We start from the raw sequence: 21,688 nt of genomic DNA, 5'->3' as shown, positions 1-21,688 counted from the left end.
AGAACTCATCTGTCACTAATTCCCACTATATTTACTTCAAGAGAAAATTACCCCTTTGATCCCTGTTCTCTGTAGCAGTTTAGCTAATGCCATACAGCATGTATTTATTCAACAACTTTTAAGTTCAGAGAATTACTAGGAAATGAATGATCTAGAATCAAATACAAGTGCAGCTTTTATTTCAGACAGCTTGACAGAAGTCCTAATTCTTTGACTTGTAGGAGTCCAAAATAATTGGTTTTCATTAACAAATGTTAAATATTTGTTATTGAAACTTGCCATTAGTTAATTTAAAACAGCAGAAACAAGAACTTTACAGAAACTTCCTCAAAGAAAGGTGAAAAGTATTTGGAGAGAACTAAGCGGATGCCTGTCTTTTGTTTATTGCTTTGAACAATTAGATGGAAAATAAAAATTCATAGTAAAAAAGCTGAAATACACTATTAACCTGGAATACACTATTAACAGGCTTTGGGGAGAATATCTAAAAGTAAAATATTTTGGAATTACAATAATTGTGAAATTACAATATTTCCCAACGATGCAAGAAAGAAAATGTTTATAAAATGATATATAAATGGTGTGATATATCCTGTAAGATACAAAAAAAGTATCAAACTGTATTATGCCACAAATGCAGACAGTGTATTTTTGGTGGTACTGGAAAGTTATGCATTAATTCCGGGGAGGGGAAAGGTGGAAATCATTTAGGCAATGATTAATTGGAGAGCTAGAGAAAAGGACAAAAGGAGGATCATAAGGTGTAGCTAGGAAATCTCTTGAAAACAGCATGGATGCTGATTGCCAAAAAGAAGGAGGAAAACCCCCAAAGGTTTACATTAACAACTGTTGCAGGGAAAAAATGGTATATGATGAACAGTCTGCAAGTATGAAGCATGGGCGAGTCATGGGAATAAAAGAACCCCCTTTTAAAACCAAACAAGGTTAAATACATGGTGCAGGGAACAAACTATTCTGAAGAAAATATCTTAATGGACATCCTGTCAAAGTTAAAGGTTTAAGGACTTAACCTAAGTTTCCTTTATATATTTCAGTATGTCTCATGTGTTACTACCAAAGCAAAAGGGAGATTTTTTCAAATACAGTACAGTACATGCATACATATTTAAACCTCCATAAAGCAGACCCACATGTACAATGAATAGAAGTTCATATACAGTACTGTGAAACCTAGACTATTTTCGCCCCTTTTTGTGAAGTTGTTAAATTGACTGCTTTTCACATCAAGGTGCAAGAGAGAGAGAGAGAGAGCACGCAAATGAGAGCCTGAATGCTCCTAAGAGCAATTGTGTAAATATTTTACACACACAGCTGATAAGAGCCTAGGCCAGAGAGCATTCTCAGAGAAAGAAGAGTAAGATAGCTGTCCCCATGGATCCTGATATTCTCCCACACAGGGCTCTGATATTCGTACACACAGAAAGACAGGATGATGCTCCTGAAAGGTCTAGGGGTGAAATTATGCTAAATCCTAGGCAGTACTGTTCCTCAAATACTTGTATAAGAGCTTGCACAGTAAAACAAACAAACAAAACAAACAAACAAACAAACAAACAAACAAACAAACAAACAGGTATTACAAGGTAATAACAAAATGAGAAAGTATAAACTTTGGATAAAAACTGGCAGCAATAAAAACACAGTTAGTAAAACATAAAAAAGTCATGGAAAATAAAGGCTTGACATTAAAAAAAGATAGAACATAGGTGCTGGGTCACTGTCAGCCTCCCAGTGAAGGGCATTGCATACACAGAATACTACCAACTGAGGCAAGACCTAAAACGCTCTTCTCAGCCATCACCTGCCTCAATTTCTGATGGCAGGGCCACCACAGAGGAGGACCTCAGATGATGGTCACAATTCACACTGCATGGACAAGCTGGTGTGAAGGCAGGCAAGTATCCTGGTCTCATGCTGTGCAGGGCTTTAATGGCAAGCGCTTTAAAGACAGAACTTTGAATTGCGCTTGGTTAAGAAAAGGACCGGTTTATTATTGATGTGACATAATAAATTACAGAGATTCATTGCACTTCTCACCTCATTAAGAATGCCTTCAGTTCTATTTACATCATGTTCTGCTTTTTAAGAAATCTGAACAGCATTCCCTTTACCCAGTTTCAGAGTGTGAGTGTAGTAAAAATGCTATTTTTATTTGAAAAGGGGGAGGGTTCAGCTTTCAACACTTATTTCAGTGGTTGTAAAGACTGCTTCAGGTATTCCTTTCCGACAGCTGCTGTACTTGCCGCTTTCAACCCTCTGACCTTCTCAATTTTTCCATTGTTTAGTGAGAAAACAATGGACAAAAATGTTAACAGCACACTAAACTGCAACACTAGAAGGTGCTGAGAGACCTATACATGGTTGGGTCATTCCTAGCCAGTTTTTCTATGGTTTGCTTCAGCGTGCTTTTAAATAGAAACTAAAGTTACAAGATCTTAATTATGTTCAAATTGTCCATACTATTTCCCCCCTCTAATTAAAGATCAATTTAAAATAACAACTTGAAAACCTCAGCTATTATAATCTCATTAAGCTCTTTCCCCTTCTAATTCATTAAAGGGCCTATTTTCTCCTCTAATAATCCTTTTCTTGCAAATGCTGTTTAAAAATATTCTCAACTGCAATGTGTTGATAACAAGCTAACACAGTTACCCCCCTAGAAACGAACATTACATAGTTATTTATAAGAATAGAGAAAATCCCTTTATAGTTTACTTATGTAATGGATACTAGTTATATAGTCGGTCACAGGTAATTACCGGCCTACCACAATAATCACCTGTAAGAGGTTCAATAACTAAAATCCATTTATCCTGAAAAATTTAGACTCCACCATCTGCCATTTCATTCTGTGAGCAATGATTGTGAACTTCAAACTTCATGTGGCATATACATAAATGGCAGATCTAAAAGAAGTTTTTAAAAATACCATCTACATTTTAAATGGAATTTAGATATGGAAGGAACAGGCTATACATGGAGTGTGATGGCATAGTCTTATCCCCTTTCAGCCTCGACCGGATCATATGCTAGTTTGAGTGCAAAGATATACCTTTTATTATCTGTAAAACATTATAGCAAATAATGTATTTAAATTATACCGAGTCCTTGCCTTTTGAAGTTTCACAATGTGAAAGACAGTTCTGGAACTATAGTGGGATGTTTATGTTTCTCCTTATTGGTACAAAATGTCGAGAAGGGCAAATATTTCTGCTCTGCCTTTTCAAACATTTCTTACAGGAAAATATCAAAATGTAACAAAGACTGAAAAACAAATAGAGCAGCATTTTAAAAGCAACATGCTAAAAGAAGAAAACCTAGGAAATGAACACCATGAAATCACCAGCAGGGAGGAAACACTAAATTAACACCCACCTACCCCAAAAAAGTTATTTTCCTGGTGGAAAAGTGACATCAAGGTAGGTACAAGGTGAGCCTCCCTGGGGAGAGTATTGCCACAGTTAGAGCACAATCACAGAAAAGGCCTTTTCAATAGGAACATCTGAATACACATCCAACATCAGTATCACATGAAGGAGAGGTCAGGGCCACAGCTTCCAGCTCCACTCTCCCACCCCCAGCAGCCCTGCCCCCCTGCCACCCACACTTAGAGGTTGCAGTAAGGGTCTACATGCCTTCCTGGCTTTCCTCCTTCAGATTTTCACCAAAAGCATATGGAGCCAGGGATGCGGGACTGCAGATTCAGCCCTCCCTCACATGTTGTCAATCATGTGTGATTAAGAACACTCAAACAGAGCTATGATTATGGCAACACTGATTGTGTAGGTGGGATGGCAGCTGAGAGGATTAAGTAGAAAGTTCAGATTCTGCCCCCCCCTTTTTTTGGAAAAACTTACAAATGCGGAAATGGCTCCATACTCTCAATTATCGGCCTCTGACCCAGAGAAGTGTCTCATAATCCCACAGTCCACCAAGTTCTCCATCACACATGATTCTGCATATTATAGGAAAAGTCCTAAGACTTCAGCTAACAGGTACATGAAACAATGTGGGAGGAATTAAACGTTGTGTTATTATGATCAGTTCCATCAGTGCGAGCATTTCTGCCTGTCAGACAGAACAATCTTCTCTCTCCTTCCCCCATGCACTCTTCTGAGGGCTATCTCAAGGACCCACCCCAGCCAATTTGGGGAAGCACAAAGCATGTTTTGGGGAAGGAGATGGGGAAAACAATGGTTGCACTATGGGGCACCTTGTGGTGGCTCCAACTCTTGGTCAGCCTGATCCTCAAGGAAGGTTTTTCATAAGCAAGTCCCTGCAACTTCAACTGGGGAATTCCAAGCGGCCTTACTTCACCATCTAGATATGAGGTCCATAATTAATTTAGCTAAGGTCAAAGTATAAACTGGTACAACACATAAATAAAACATCCTTGTTTTTTGGTAGTGATGGAGTCCAGTCCCTATACTTTTAGTTGAATCTAAAATACATCGTTGTGTGAGACAAACCGTACAGAATGCATTGCTTATCTGCAAAACAAGTGTTTAAATATTTAAACCAGGAATTGAAGTGTTTAATGCTGCTTACTGATTGTTGGCCCTCTACTTAACGAGAAAAATTTTGACACACAATTTCTATCATAAAGCAATTTGCATATGTTTATAAGAAGAGTCCTTGAATTGCAAGCACCTGACTTAGGAGAGAGACTAATCCCAGGTGACCAATATTCTGTACTACTCTCATGACCTGAAGAATACTTCACACACACCCATATTCATCCTATGAGCTGATTATCATGTATCCTTGCTTGTATGAATTAACTTCCTGGGTTCCTCAGTCAAATGTGAAACATTAGCCAATGTCACTGAAAGACAATCTGCTGGCTAGGATATTTTCCTCGCTTTTCAACTCTTAATCTTTCAAACACAGAGAAGGTTAAAATATATATACAGAAGGAATAGTACTATCTTCAAAATAGGCAGCCATCCCAAACAACAACTCTAATTGATTTGAATGCTCCTGTCATAGGGAGAAGTGCCTCTAAACACCTCCCCATTCTAAGTTTTGGGGGCAAGTTACTGAAATGGTTACCTGCCTTTGCTTGGGGCCATGAAGTGTTTGAGAGATACAGGGAGTAAGCAGAGAGGAATTCCTGGCCACCAGTTTGGGTGGACTGGGTCAGCTGATCTTTAAGAAGGTGTCCCCAGATAAAGACTTGTGGCAGGACTTTGATTTGGAATATGGGGCAGGGGATGAAGTGGATTGGTCCAGAGGCAGCAAGAGGAAAAACGATGAGAGAATTCCCTGTGCGCCACTCAGAAAGTAGATGTGTTCCTAGAGTTGTATCTTAAAGAGACCGCTTTGGGACTAGAGTACGAGTCTGATCCACAACCAAAGGGCAGACCAAAGAGAAATTGAAGGGCTCCAAAAAGACTGAACCTATGGTTTGAAACCCAAAGTAGCTGTTGACAAACTTGGACTGTTGTAGCCCCATCCAAGTCCCATTGCTGAGCAAGCAGGGACTACAAGTCTCCCAGCAACACTTGCCTGAGAGCAGAATTCACATATGAAGTCCAACAGTCCAGAGGTCAGGAAATCCAAATGATTGCAGAGTCAAGGGTCTAGTCCAGACATCAGGGAATCCAGATAGTCACAGAGTCAAGGGTCCAGGCCAGAGTTAAGGACCCAGCAAGAAACAGCAAGGCAGGGGAAAGAACTGCAGGTGTTGTTACCAGCATCTGACTGCTGCTGAGAGCTCTGCTTAATAAGGCCAGAGCCAGCTGGTTCTCATCAGTGCCTTCTCCTCTGTGAAGGCTGATCAGCTGCAGGTGGAGTCACTCTGCCTTCTTCCCCTTCAGGCTGCTGTTCAGCAGGTGAAGATGACTCCTGGCCTTTTACAAGAGCTTCGTGAAACCATCCAGAGCAGTGGAAGAGGAGCTAGTGGAGTGTGCAGACAGGCAGGCAGACTCCTAGGTACTCTAAGCCAGAGTGAGGAGACATGATTTTTACAAACATGCCCCTTGGCTTCGGTGGGGGCCAACCTGCCCCACCCTTTGGTACACTCCTGATCAGTGCCATAGGAGGTACTGGTGGGCGCACTACTGCCAGCAGGTGGCATATTGCAATAACCTGATCTAGACTGGAAAGACTTGAGTTCAAATCACCACTCAGCCGCAAAGCTGAGTAACCTTAGTCTAACTTTATTTCTCATCAGAGTGCATCTCCTGAGAACAAAGGGAGAGCGGTACCAATTAGCTCACTTCTACAGGAATTCTGCTCATGCCCCAAGATGGTGTGTGCATTTTGGCTATGCTGGGAGAAAGGAAAGTACTAATGTGGTAAACAGACAGCAAGCCTCCCCAACATGGTGAAGCCATTGCTGACAGCAGTAGGTGACCAGACAAAAACAGGAATTGATTGAATTTGCTTAATTAAATCCTCAGAGTCCAGTGCTACGTATTATTCAAAAGATACCTTAAATCCAGCCATTAATCATCCCTTGTGAGTAGATGGATTCCTTCCGGAAAATTTATCCTGCTTTGATTAAAACAAATCATTCATTATTCATTATTATTATTATTATTATTATTATTATTATTATTATTATTACTACTACTACTACTACTACTACTACTACTACTAATACTATGCTTCCCTTGAGAATTCTAAACATGGACTGAAATTTAAAAATTTCAGCATGGACAGTCATTCATACCCCCAAGTTGTTCAGCTTTTTGAAACCCCACCAGAAGGCTGCTTCACACTGCTCTTTTTCATACACTCCAACTCCTGCAATGCTTTGATTAGATCTCATTGGTTCCTATACCCCTGATTCTTGAGCAGGTTTATTACATTTCTATTTCAGATTAGTAAGGCATCCTTTTTCAAGAGGTACTAGCTGGCATCTCCCAAGAGGGAAGTTGTTGTTGTTTTACCCTCTTTCTATTTTTAACAAGGAGGGCTTAAAGGAACCCAAGGGAATACAAGATACAGAAGGCCCATGTTTGGGGTCAGCCGTCCCTTCAGGACCACTACTTTGACAGGCAGAATGATTATCTTAAAACAGCCAATCCCTGTCAGACCTCCATATCCCAGTTGTGATTGTGAAATGGCACACAAGCAGATCTGTTAACAGGGTAACAAGGTATGCTGCCCTGAGGATAAAGACAAAGCATAAAAATGTAATTAATATCCCGGTTTATTTTTTTGTGAAAACTCTTATTTATCCTTACCCTTTTTGTTGCAGAACTAGACCATCTAGACATTTTATTAGCACAAGAAGGGGGGGAATCCCAAAGATTAGAATCAGGATATAGAACCTTTCATGCAAGATTAACTATCCTAAACCTTTCCTGAGTACATAATTTATTTAGTTCTGCAGCTAATGTTACAACAGATATTTGGATGCCTTACTTGTTGTTCCAAGGTCAAAAAGGTAAGTTACTTCTGAGTATATATGCAGACGATTCTGCACATGGCTCAGATTAAATAATATCCTTTAAGACAGAGCTGCTGAAACAGTACTGGGTGGCAGCACCTTAAGCAATCTGGAAAGAGCAGCTAATAGCAATTTTATCTAAAGGACAGATGTGAAATTTGTTCAACAGGTGATGATAGAAGACTTTAAACATTCTGCATTTTTTGGGGGTACAATGGTACCTCAGGTTACAGACACCTCGGGTTACAAACACCTCGGGTTACACACTTTGCTAACCCGGAAGTAGTACCTCGGGTTAAGAACTTTACCTCAGGATGAGAACAGAAATTGTGCGGTGGCAGCACAAGGCCCCATTAGCTAAAGTGGTACCTCAGGTTAAGAATGGTTTAAGGTTAAGAACAGACTTCTGGAAGGAATTAAGTTTGTAACCAGAAGTACCACTGTATTGTCCCCTTATGTGGGGAATGGGAGAAAACAGTGATGTGGTTTGCACAAAAAGCAAAACCATAGTTTAGCAATATTTGTGAACCCAGCAGCTTAACTATGATTTATTAACTATGGTTAAAGAACGCTTGTTAACCAAGGTTTGTAGTTGTTTTTATCAACTTCAGTTAATGTTTACCAGAGCTTCATGTTATTGTGAACCTGGACCTCCTTCTTAACTATGCTTAAGGGAGCTGTCACCAGCCAAAAGCTACAGAGCCACAAGTGAAGAGCAACAAAAAATTCAAGCTGCTTTGAAGACTTGGCTGCTCTCATTTGTGCTTTTAATTATTTTGTGGTGTTAGAAACAAAGGTTTAAATTATCATCTTCCAGATGCCTCAGCTTTAACTATGGTTAATGTTAACAATGGTTTAGTGTAATGTGCAAACCACCCTTGTTTATTTGTTCTTGCATTGAAAGCCCTCTAGCTGTTCCAGGAAATCATTTCCTTTACCTGGAAATTATATCTGCCATGCATCAAAGGTGGGTCTTTTAGATCTGGCAACCCTTTTCACAAGGGCATGTGAAAGGGGTGTTTTGGGTTTCAGATGTTTGGGACTTGAACTCTCATCAGCTTCAGGCAGCAGAGTTGTAATTCAAAACATCTAGAGAAACATCTGCAAGGCACAGGTTGGTGAAGACTGCTCTACACCATGTATAACTTATAACCTGTTATCATATCCATCTTGCTCATTTTTCCCTTGTGTAACTTCTCACAAATAGAAGATAAGGAACCAAACCTGTCTCTGGTCTATACCATTTCAAAACGTAAGTTGGAGAGGGATGTTACACTGTATGCTACTCCATATTTTAGAAGAAAACAAAAAACAAAAACAAAACCCTGCATCCTGAATTGGCACAATGCAGAAGAGGTGCCTTATCTAATTGATATAACAAAGCAGGTACTAAAGTGGCCTGTTTTCAACAGATGCAGCTTGGACTCTGAGATTATTTGGCAGATTTTCATAAATATTTAAATGGTGCAAGCTGAAAATTGATCAGTGTGGACATGTAGGTTGCACTCTTCAATCAACCATAAGCCATAATTAGTTAGGAAGCCTGCTGCAGTTCTTAGTCCTGCCTTAGCTATATGCAATATTTATTTAAGCAAATAACAATCTTATTTTGACACTACCTGAGCTATAATGAAGCCTGCTTTTCTGTTTAAATTAGTATGGTGTTATTTGTGCAATTTTACATAGAATAGATGACACTAGGGTTTCTGTATCTAAGTCCGCTCACCTTTCGCAATGGGTGGTGTTGCGGCCAGGCATCCAGGTTCTTGCAGTGATCCGGCATGGGGGCAGGGAGTTGATGCCCCTCTTGTGCTGACTGGTGCTGGGCGGGTCCACATCCTGTGTGGCCCTGCTGGCCAATCGGTATCATCAAAGGGTGTGGCCGTGGGAAATTTAACCACAGTGAAGCTGTGAGGTCTCTTCACTCTTGCCCTTTAACCGGATCTCCCAACCCACCCACCCACCCTCTTTTTAAGCTTTGCTATGACACGGCCATGCTGTGGACAAATGTCAGCCACCATATTGTTGGGGCCAGGTAGGAATTTTTCCACTTGGCAAATTGGCACCAGCCATTTGGTATTCGCCTACCTTGTAGTAATCGCCACAACTTTGAGAGGTTAGGCATTGGGTAAGCCTTTGTTTGGCTGGAGGGGAGGTTGTAGCCTCCGCCTGCCCCTCCTCATCCTGTTAAAGAGATCTGGGCATGTAGATTCTGTCCGATGCCCAGGCATGGGCTGGGGCCATGCCACAACAGCAACGGGGACCCTTGGGATGCCCCTATTTGATGTAAGTCATAAGGCTCCTCCTATTGGTGGTTTACCCTTAGGTGGACTCTCTGCAGACGCGCGGGAGTCGGTATATAGCTTGGCTTCACCTAATGCCTAAGACAAACCTCTCACATCTGTAACCAATAAAGTTGTGGCTTATTTGATCACATACACCTAAATACTTGTGTCTGTGTGCTCATTAATAACCAGGGAACTGTGGGTCACGGGGCCTTGGCACGCAAGTGATAATTTCTAAAAACCTGAAAACCTGGAAGACATTAAAAAATGATCTTGTATTGCTCAAATATCATATCCTGACTAATTAGGAAATTCTATCTTACTGAGCCTCAGCATGCACTCACTCAGTAATAAAATCTGCTGTCCAAGGAATTTAAAAGGCATGTATGTCAAAGGTATTAAGGTTTCACACCTAGGAGAATACAGCTGATGACTTTAGAAAAAAGTTTTATAAAATGCTGTAGCTATCACCATTTCAATCATATCCTACAAATTATCCCAAAATCACCCACATCTTCTTTAAGAATAAAGTGCTTTAACAGAGTTTAGAAAGAATGATATGAGCTTAAACAGGAAAAGGATATACCTTCTTCTTCCTTCAGATAATGCTCTGTTTAGGATTCAAGATTCACTGGGAGATATCTGATATATATGTACCGAACCTGTCCGCTGATTTCAATGAGTCTGCACAAAGCAAACACTGGTTATCACCCATTATTGACAGACTCTTGGGCAGAAAACCCCTACCTGAAACTCAGGATAGGATTTATTAAGCAGAACACTTAGAACTTTATATTATTTAAGAGCAATATCTACATTTATAAAAGGAAGAAAAATATTACAACTCAGTAGGTGTCATTATAAAACTAAAATATAATATATATTGTATCTGTATTTATTTATGTTACCTACCTTGAGTCATGAGATACAACAACATGAATTGAGAGAACAGAGCATAAATAAATCTACCAAGGCAATAACTATTCTTCTGCCATTTCCTCCTTGGAACAAAAACCAACCCTATTTCCAAACAAGCACTTGTAGGACTAATCACAGATGACTCACAGTCTCATCTGGTTTTGCACTTAAGCACATAAGAAATTACATTGTCCCAAGCATGTGGGTTAGTGGGAAAACATAATTTATTTGTTTGCACACATTTTGACCTTTTAAAAAGAGCATTTATGCAAACTGAATTCTCTACATAAAAGTAAGAAGGCTTGCAGAAACGATTCTTGCAGGTGCATCTTCATATGTATGTATGTATGTATGTATTCATGTATGTATGCATGTATATTCATATGTAAGAATGTAACTACTTACATTCATAAGTAAAACACTGTGTGTGGTTGGGGTATGTGTAACTCCATTAAACAGATGGAAAACCTTCCAGGCCTTTTAATAGTTGCACTCCCTCCAGAATGGTGTTGAGTGTCGAGGTCCCCAGGGCCACCCCAATAACTCATTTATAAAAAGAGCCAGCGTGGTGTAGTGGTTAAGAGCGGTGGATTCATAATCGGGTGAACCGGGTTCGATTCCCCGCTCCTCCACATGCAGCTGATGGGTGACCTTGGGCTAGTCACACTTCTCTGAAGTCTCTCAGCCTCACTGACATCACAGAGTGTTTGTTGTGAGGAAGAAAGGGAAAGGAGATTGTTAACCGCTTTGAGACACCTTAGAGGGAGTGAAAGGCGGGATATCAAGTCCAAACTCCTCCTCCTCCTCACACGGAATTTTTTGTTTACGGTTTTTTGGCATAATTTTGGCCACAACTTTAATACAAAAATGTGAGTGGTTGCTTAGGCATTGGTTGCGACTATCTGCCCCCACCATGGGGGACAGACTGACATTCCGCACGATGCGAAAGTCAGAAAAGGGGAATACATTTGGGGGTAGCGACGGAGCAGAAAACCTGCCCTCAGCCCTCCCCAAATGCAACCAGGAGCTCATTGCTATGGCCCGAGCCCCCTTGACAGAGTGGATAAGCAATAGTTAGCCCCCGATTCCTTTAACGGAATCCCTTGCAGCAGTAGCATTAGAGGGGAAGGCACAGCCAATCCATGCCCCTCAACCAACCAAACCATAAACCAATGCCTAACCGCAACCTTACAGGTTGTGACGATTTGCTACGCAGTAGGCAAAAACCAAATGGCCCCAGCCAATCAGCCAGATGGACAAAATTCCTACCGGGCCCCTGCCCCAAGAGCAGACGACCCCATGACAGGCATAGCAAGGTCAAAGCGAACAACCCTAATTCTAGGGAGGGGGGGACGGGCAATCCGATGCAGGGGCGAAAAGAGGAAGCCCTAGCCTCGTGCAAGGAGTTTTAGCATTTCTAGCTGTCAATCAACAAATGGCAACATTAACTTCTTTCCAACAACAAGGGAAGCCCCAATCGCATCAGTGGCCAACGATCAATTAGCCCGCCCCCAACTTTGGAGTGTCCTGGCGGCCCCCACCACAACACGTGCTCTCCATGAAGGAGAACATGCTTTATGCTACTTTTTTCAATAAAAAGTTAGTATGCAGTTTTAATGTTGCATTTTTTCTGGATTGCATTTTATTGATATTTGTAAGCCACCCTCGGAAAAACATGATTGTAGACTGGGGAATTAATATTATAATGAACACATAAGCACATGTGTGACTGTGTATATATTTGTCACAATATTTCAAACCCTCCAAAAGCATAAAACTCTTTTCCAAAATTCCCTGAATCTTTCACTAATCAGGAAAGGAGGGGTAATATGTTATAGTGAAAAGATAAGGACTAGACTATTTGAAGGACCATCTTCTCTCCAATGAATCTATCCATGTATTATGTCTTTCTTTGCATTCAGAAACCTGTTTAGCTGTTATGTACGGCCAAGGTTATGAAATTCCAGCTGGCACTCTTTCCTATTTTGCCAGGCATTTGGCTTATTTTAATTATTTTCCTGTCATTGTGGTTTCTGTTGATGCGGTTCCTGTTCCTTTTAATTGTGTTATTAACTGTATTTAATTGGGTTGTATCCAATGCTGCATACATCCAGTTCCACTTGCACAACAGGACATCTCCTTCCTAGCCCTGTGAGCTGTCAATATGTCCTCCAACCCTCTGGAGCAGATTTTGCAGGAGCTGCAGGAAAGAGGAGAGATAGGAAAAATTCTAGTGTGCAAGTGGCAGCAGAGAGGGTGGAGCCAGGGTGGGCATGATTAGCTTAGTATACATGAACATATTTTTAAGTCTTGTGGACAAAGGCAGTCTAGAGGGCCAAAATTAAGCCCAGGCAGGAAGAGGTCTACACATAAACTAAAACAGGAGACAACAGAAAGCTTGGTAAGCAAAAACAAAACAACAAACAGGAATAATTTTTTAAAAAAACCAGGAATAAAGAAACATAGGTATACGAAAATGGGCATGACTATTGTCATAAAGAAGCAGAAGTTTTTAATAGCTAGCCAATTTTAATTATAGCATTCTGATATTTCAGCCATTAGTTTATGTATCTTTATATTGCAGTATCTATAAATCTAAATTTAAATTTGATAGAACCAGAGATTGCTTGAACTCAATAGTATATGCTACAAAGACACTATTAGTTACTGATTTTATGCTTATGCAAATAACATGCTCTCTGAAATGTATTTCTTTTTGCTCTTCAAGCAATGTAGAAGATGAAAAAAAAAAACCTTTATAAAGCAGCTGGTCCTTATCACTATATATGTAAAACAGTCCTTTATTCTGTAACTGTAGTGCAGAGATTTCAGAAGACTGTTCCAAAATGTATTAATGTAAGCAGTTTAATCTTGTCCCACTGTGGCACTGTCTCCTTTGAAGTGATTTAATCTGAATCACACAAACACAACTTTACATTTTGTTAGAAGTCTTTAATTCTTCAAGCAACATTCATCTGAGTTGATCTAATGAATTATATAACAGGGGAGAGACCAATGTGACCCTTTATAGTAAAAAGATTTATATCAGTTGTTTATCAATCAACTGTGATGAAATTTCAAGATAGAGTGTGTGCTAAAATTAGAGGTGGGCTGGTGGAGGGTCTTTCATGGCTTTGGGACAGAAAGAGATTTATTCAGTGCGGGAGGGCTGGTTCAGTGGTTCACTATATTGCAAGACAGGATGCAGGTTAAACCACAGAGCCTAGGACTTGCTGATCAGAAGGTCCCTGCTCCTGCCAACCTAGCAGTTCAAAAGCACGCAGTGCAAGTAGATAAATAGGTACCGCTGCAGAGGGAAGGTAAATGGCATTTCCGTGCGCTGCTCTGGTTCGCCAGAAGCGGCTTAGTCATCCTGGCCACATGACCCAGAAGCTGTACTCCGGCTCCCTCGGCCAATAAAGCGAGATGAGCACCACAACCCCAGAGTCGTCCACGACTGGACCTAGCAGTCAAGGGTCCCTTTACCTTTACCTTTATACTGCAAGACAAGACTTGCTTTCTTTTCTTTACGTTGCTTTTTTTTAAGCCTTCCTTGCCAGCTGCTGATCCCACCCAGCAAAACACTCTTCCCAGTTTTTCTATCTCATTTTCTCTTCTTGTTGGTTCAGACCTAGCAAGGAAGAAGAAGCTAGGCAGGAAAACTTGGGAGAAACTCGTCCAAAATAACAGGACTAAAGAGTGCTCGGGATACCTCTCTAGATTCATCTGCTATAACAGTGGAGTCAAGGTCTCAGTGGATGCAAGTGGTTTTATCCTCATAGTGCTTTGGAATATTTAGATCTGGTTGCTGCAGGCAATTCCAGAGAAATATTTTAATCAGAATTTGCAGTATCATGGAAAAGAGGTGGTCAGGTGACACTGAGGTTTGTGACACTGAAGCACAACCCATTACTTCACCTGAGTCTAGAAAACAACCCCACTTTCAGTTTAAAGAACATAACTGAAGTTCAAGTTTCACTACTCATTTTGCTAATCTCATAAAACACTTAAGAAAATCATAATATGCTATTTCCCAAAATGCACAACAACAGCATAAACCAATAGGTAATTATAATTGCTCGTAACAGCAGCAGAGAGAAAGTGACATGAATTCCGCTCCTGTCACCAAAGTAAGCAGCATCTCCTCGGGGCATTTAAGCAGGCAAAAGCAATACCAGGTGTCTCTATGTCTCAAAGGGAACAAAATTAGCCCTACTGTGAGATGATATTAGAATGCGTATTATATTAGTATACTAATGGGGATAAAGAGTTGCTTCACCTCCCGTGATAATTATGTGTAATCTAATTTCCTGGAAACAGGTTACTGCACAAACCAATTATAATAGCATCTCCTTTTAAAGAATAACTTGTTCCCTGCAAAATACATTTATACATTTGTTTGCTTGTTGAGGGGGAGAAGAGGAGCAATGTCCCTCCCCCACATGCTGCTGGTAGTGATGAGCATGCCAGTATTAAAAATAACCTCCTGAAATTAGCACCAGATTTATGTGTTATACTGTTCTCCATTTCTAATTAATTCCACAGAACTGTTCTTCATTTCAAAATTTTGTTTTCTCATAATCAAAGCAGAACTGAATCTAATCAGCATTTTATCTTGGAAACTATTGTTATATTAGCAATTGCTACACTACTGACTTGGGTAGCTCATAAAAGGATAAAAACAGACTGCAAGTGGAACACCACCATCAATTTATGAAAACATTACTATAAAGCCCAAACTTTCCAACTTTTAAATTTCAAGATTTATACTGGAAATGTGTTGTTTTGACAAAAATATATATCAATTGATGCCTATTTAGAAGTAGACATCTACTTAGCAGTAAACTTATTTAAGTTCAGTGAGCCTTTGTGATGTTACAATGCAGTTAATCCCACCTATGTTCCTTTATTATTATTATTATTATTATTATTATTATTATTATTATTATTTAAAAATAATAATATTATGCTTTGACAATATGTGGCAAAAGCCATTATACATCAAACATTCTTGGTTCTCATGAAAAAGAAAGAAAGAAGTGAACTACAAAAGAGGGGGAAAGGAAAGGAAAGACAAGGAAATGACATATGAAGAGGGGGGAGAGACAGCATAACAAATACTATATAATACTATGAAACAATTAAAAGGAAAGGAAGAATGTTGCAATTTACTTTGCCATTCTAGAAACGTAAAAACTGGTATGTTTATTTAGCAAATTATTTGCATTACAAAATCAAGTGGTAAAGTTTACGGTTCTAAACTAACCAGAGCTAATGTGCTCAATTACAGTTAGTAATTTTTAAGAGTCTTCCCTAGCCAAATAAGCTCTCAATAGCTTTTCCTTCCAGCTAATTTCCCTGCCCTTCATTCACCCCCCACCACTCACTCACAACCAGAAACAGATGCTGTACAGCAGTTTTCCTCTGCTTCCAGCTCCTCCTGCTGTTTTAACTTCTAGTACAGTTCAGATATTTCAAGGACTACTGCCTTGAATTCACTTTCTGGTCACCCTGCTACTTGAAGCCATCTTGCACTGGACTCTGTTGCCTAATGGATGACACACGTGTTGTTGCTCTGCTTTGCTACCAGCTCCAGGTTTTCTTCCAGCGGGTTTCTCTCAGATAACCAGGCTTATTCTTTTCTCTATGCTTCCCCAACCAACAACTGATCTACAGCTAACAGAGCTTTTCTCTCCCCCATCTAGAAACTCCGACCAATCATGTTCTTACCCTTGTTTGGACCCTCACCTAGTAAGCCTTCTTTCATTGGACCATCTGTGGTTCTGTATGGACATTCTAACTACCTATCAGGTTTGATTACCCCCTTCACCTATCAAATTTGTATTTTATCATACACCCAGTCCATATATAAACAGCATTTGTGACTTTTAAAAAAAAGTTTACAAAAGGCAAGAAGTGCCAAGTTTATAAAATTATGTATAGCATGGGAGAAAATGAATAGAAAAAAGCTGCTTCCTTCTCTCTCACAACACTATAGAACTCATGGACTTAATCAAGCTGAGTGTTGGAAGATTCAGGCAGAGAGAAAAAAGTACTTATCAGAAAAGTGTAACATATAACAAAAATTAATCTGCATAAAAACTGTGTCCCTCAAAGGTCAGTACTGCACCCCTGTGAGGTCTGAGCCCTTGGTGGCTGTCCAATTGGCCTAAGGACAGTATAAGCCCTGCCTATCTGCACCACTCCTTTGTGGAAGCAGACTCACCATATATTTCTGCAAAGGTATATTCAAGGCACACATCAAAATTTTGTCCATTGTGGTGTTTTAGCTTTGGTAATGTCAGGGACTGGACTTAGGAGGAATGGTGGGGACCTCCCCTCTTCTCCTGAACCTTCCCGGGGACAGGAGGGCAGTATAGATTTAGAACAGTGGTTTGAAGAAAGGCATAGTTCAGAGGCTGCAGAGAGCAGAAGCTGGGAAATATTGCAAGAGGAACAGCAGGAAGAAGAAGAAGCAGGGCAGGGGCGTAGGAAGGGGGTGCGGGGATGCAGTCCGACCCGGGTGTCACCCTGAGGGGGGGTGACAAAATGGTGGGCGGCACTCACTGCGGGGCTGTGCGCTGTCTACCCACTGCCTCCCCCCCAGCTGTAGGGTGGCCGAGGGCTCATGTGTGCAGTCGGGCAGTTCGCCCTGACCAGGTGCTGGAGAGGCTTCCTCTGCCACTGCACCAGGGGAGCAACAGCTGGCAGACTCAGTGTCCTGGAAAAACATTCCTGACCCCCTCCCCTCATATGACCAGGTGGGCATTGAGGGTATTAGAATAGAAAGCTGAGAGGCAGAAAGCTCAGATAAATCACCGTTGGAGTGACGTCAAATAGGGGAGACGTAGGGGTGTTGGAGCAATGCCATTATTAGGGAAGGCTGCATTCCTTTGTCATTCTCTGTGAATTACTGAACAAATTGCTTGGTAAGAACTTTTATCGTTTCTCTGATTCTGGGCTGCCACCATGGGAGGGATCTGATCCCCCAAAGCCTGACAGGTAAGGCCAGTATTGTTGATATGAAATACCACGTGCATAGCAGATGGGGTGCAGCATCAAACTACACAATCTGCACTATGTCACTCTCCTGATCTGTCTTAGAAAGACGCAGATGAAAGGCCTAGCTTCTGCTAAGTCTGGCAGCATTTGTTTTGGAATATCAGACATGCAAAGCATATAATCCAGAAAAATTATCAGATGGAATTTCACACACACACACACAAAAGCATATCTTAATTTATGCTTTATTTGGAGCATTTTTTAGGGCGGCGGAATATATCCATGATTAATAAGCTGCACTGAAGTACAATAAGTCTGTTACTTACACACATTTAGCTTGTGTGCATTCAGCTTTATGCATGTGGCAATAAATAAAAAGGGGATGGAAAGGGGTGGGGTTTGGGGAAAATGATATTGGCAATCCCACCCACCACTGAACCCAATGTGTTTTGACTACATGTGGTTTTGGCTTTAGGCACAATCCCTGAAACGTAATCCCCATGCAAATTTGTGGACCTCTGTATGTACCATGCCAGGAAGGTGAGCAACACAGCACAATCCTATTCCTATCTAATCAGAACTAAATTACATTGAGTTCAATGGGATTTACTTCCAGCGAAGTGAAATAGGACTGTAGCTTTTAAGCTAATAAATAATAATAATAATAATAAGCAATACAGACATACTTGTCTGGATCATGAGAGTGCTGTTGCAATGATTACGTTATTTTAGAACTGATCTAATAAGCAGAAAATGAGAGCTCCTCTTATTAACTTGCTGTTACCAAAGCAACATATGTGAGCAGTAGGAGATCCAGAAAGATGCATAATTCTTTCTTACATTGTAATGAGCTAATTAATTTGTGGCCTTTGCTTTCAATTATTTATTACTAAAGATTCTGCTCTTACTCTTCCCCAAACATTACACTGTAATTGTATTCCAGTTTTAGGGCTAATTTCAATAAAGAACATGGTTCTGAAAGATCCCACATTTGCCAGTCCTGTCTATTCTCTATTAGTTAAGAAGCATGAGAGATCAGGCTTACGAACACTTCTGACAAATTTATGTGCCTTTAAAAACTATGCAACAAGCTATAACTCAACAGGTGTCATTTTTTTCCTAACATGGTGATGCAATGATGATAGATGCTTTATCTACTGGATTTAACATATACGTACTTGTTAAGACTACGGACTTGTCAAGAGTCCTACCAGAAAAAAAGTTGAGCAATCTTATCTAAGTTATGAGTAGCAGGTACTTCAGGACATAAAAACTGGCAAGGTCCTATTAAATAAATTATCATGAATCTAACGGGCCTGATGTTTAAGGGATATGACCAACATGCTCAGATAGGAACTCTTTTGTGTAAGAAGCAAGAAGTATGGCTTCACCATTGCGGGTGAAATCCTATAAGCAGGACAGATTAAATTGTAATATGGTATAAAGAAGCAATTCAACTCCCTCTCCTATTCAACGAAAATTCATGCTCTAGCAGCACTTCAGATAATAGCTTTTGTTCCCAGTGTAAGCATCGACAAATATAGGTAAAAGGGAAATGGTTTTGTCCAATTCCACTTTGTACTCCAGCTCCGTGGTCCAAACTCTGTGTCTAGGGGGATGAGAAACCCTTTGAAACAATGTGAAAGGTGCTGGAGGGATAAAGGGGAATGGCAGAAAATTACCTCCCCTCCTCTTCTGTTAGCAGATAACTCCACTGGATCAAAAGCTGTTGATCAAAACCTACAAGCAGGATGACAACACTGGATTTCACCTGCAATAGTGAAGCCGTACTTCTTGTTTCTTACACAAAAGACAGCAATGGAGGAAAACTACTGCTTAGTAGAGCTGTTACATTAGAAGTTTCTTTATTCAAATGTGTGCAAATCTAGGCTGAGAAGCTAAGCACGCCTTTTCTGTTTTCTGCAAGAGCAATGAGTTCTTTTTTAGATATTCCATATATCAGCTTGCTCATTCACTCTTTTCTATCCTCTAAGGCCAAAACATTCAAAGTGAATTTTAAATTCAGTGAATCACGCAATCTTTGAAACTGTTTGGATTAAGTAAAAAAACACTTTCAAAGATTGCAGTATGGGTGCTTGAATGCTCATTTGTTTGATCTCTGGTGCTTTAGTATTCTGTCATTTCTCCATTATGTACTTTAGTATTCATTCGGTTTGTTGTTCCTTTGTTGTTTCTTCAAACAAAACTTGCAGCATCAATGTTGAAAGCTGGTGAAGTAGCGATCTTCTTAGACAAGTTGGATAATTAAATGAAGACCCAAACCAATAAACAGAAACTAATAAAAGCAAGAGATTATATTTCACAAATTTATTAAAGGTACAAATTAAGGACAAGATATTCATTACTCTGTGTGAATAACTCAAATTAAAGTTGGTTAGTTAATATGCATAGCAGTTCCTTCAATTTACATTTTAACTGTGACTTCTGAAACTGAAATGGGATTCAACTCCTCAAGAAGTTAAGACTGCGATCCCTAGAAGTCAACAGCATGCACACAACATTCTGAAATTCAATGTAGTAGTTCCCACCATTAAAATGGAAACTCCTTTTTAAGCCTTGTCATGTTTCTAAGCCACTTTGATTCAGCATTGGCAGTTACTGGGCAAAACACACAAGACGCCTCATTTTTTATTTTATTTTAAGAAGGCACTGTTTGAACTTGATAGCATTCAGTTCTCAACCCAGTCAATCCGTATTGGTTTCCACTATCAGGGAGACTACATCTTTATATGCCTTTTAAGATGTCAGTATAACTAGATTCATGATTCAAGTTTTGCTGCTTGAAAGCATTTCACTTTTAAATGGGCCACAGAGAATATAGATTCCTAGGAATCAATGGCAGATGCAGCTATGCTCACTGAAACTATGGCCACACTAGTTTTACATAAGTTTTTGGGCTTTCTATGAAAATCTAAGCTGGGGAAAAATATTTTTTCAATACCTATGGCACACATATTTAATATAGGGGTATATTAAATGATCACCAGAAGCCCCTATGACCCTGTTCTGTTGTATAGCTACACAACCAGTTACCACTGCAACAACATAGCCATGTTTATCAACCAGCAGCATCAACAGCATAACAATAAAAATGAAAATATAGAAATAGTGATAGACATGCCCAGAGCATCCCATGAAACCTTAGCACTATCCACTCACAATTGTGTGCAGCATCAATGCCCCCACAATAGCCATGCACGAAAAGCACAGCTGTGGCTTACCTGCTCTATGATATCACAGCAGGTTATAAAGAGAGCATGCAGCACTGCTGTTCAAAGGAAAAGGACAAAGGATGAGATTTGGGAGAGAGAATGGGAATTTCAATCCCCCATTGAAACATTTGAATCTGGCCACTCTACAAAGCAAAGCATATGTTTTGAACTCCAGGTGGAAAAGGAAGTGACAGCAGGATCGCTTGAAAAACAGACAGCCTCAGAACCAGACATACAGACAATAAGAGTCTTTATAGCAGCTGTGGGGAATCTTTGGCCTGCCAGATATTGCTGAACTACAACTCCCATCAGCCTTAGCAAGCATGGCCAGAGTTGGAGGACAAGTTCATGATATGCCCCCACCCCCACCCACCCCCTTTTTTGTAAACCATTACGGGTTCATTTTACAATCAAGATTTTGTTAAATATGGCACCTTTGATGTATGGAATAATTTACATTATTCTTATATTATTGAACACCTCTTTGATGTAGGGTTGTGGTTCCCCCCATTTTACAGACGGACAAGGAAAGCTAGGAACTTGGCATAATGCTGTCCTTTGCCCCTTTCTCAATTGCTTCCCATTATCCCCACAGTTACCATTTGTCCTAGCAGGAAAAACATACATGTGTACATTATGTTACATCATTGGAACTCATCATAGAGCCAAGCCATTTTAGTATTTTTGCTGGGGATTGGGATAGACTGTATAATCTAGAAGGCACTACGAAGGAGCTGCTTAGAGCATTACAGAAGGCAATACTGATGCACTTAAACCCAAAATAGTAACTTAAAATCTAAAGCATTACAACTCATGACATTTTAAAAATG

The 21,688-nt window shown here is 40.2% G+C and overlaps 1 protein-coding gene across 7 annotated transcripts in view; it reads right to left on the bottom strand.

Moving 5' to 3' along the window:
- Positions 1-21,688, bottom strand: part of MARCHF1 (membrane associated ring-CH-type finger 1) — a 117,832-nt gene that overhangs the window by 80,384 nt on the left and 15,760 nt on the right. The window contains exon 2 of one of the 7 annotated variants that reach the window (XM_053402932.1): positions 12,550-12,823. The exons of 3 other annotated variants lie outside the window; for them this stretch is intronic. Coding sequence is in view for 2 of the 4 variants with exons in the window: in XM_053402930.1 (XP_053258905.1) it covers positions 10,618-10,642 (25 nt within the window). In the remaining 2 variants the exon portion in view is untranslated. Of the gene's footprint in view, positions 1-10,617; positions 10,945-11,028; positions 11,130-12,549; positions 12,824-21,688 lie in introns of those variants that run through there. 3 more of the 7 variants (XM_053402934.1, XM_053402930.1, XM_053402936.1) reach the window with 3 other exon arrangements.

Source organism: Podarcis raffonei, chromosome 9 (assembly GCF_027172205.1).
Source record: "Podarcis raffonei isolate rPodRaf1 chromosome 9, rPodRaf1.pri, whole genome shotgun sequence".
Classification (NCBI taxonomy): Eukaryota; Metazoa; Chordata; class Lepidosauria; order Squamata; family Lacertidae; genus Podarcis; species Podarcis raffonei.
This window is presented reverse-complemented; position numbering and strand designations above follow the sequence as displayed.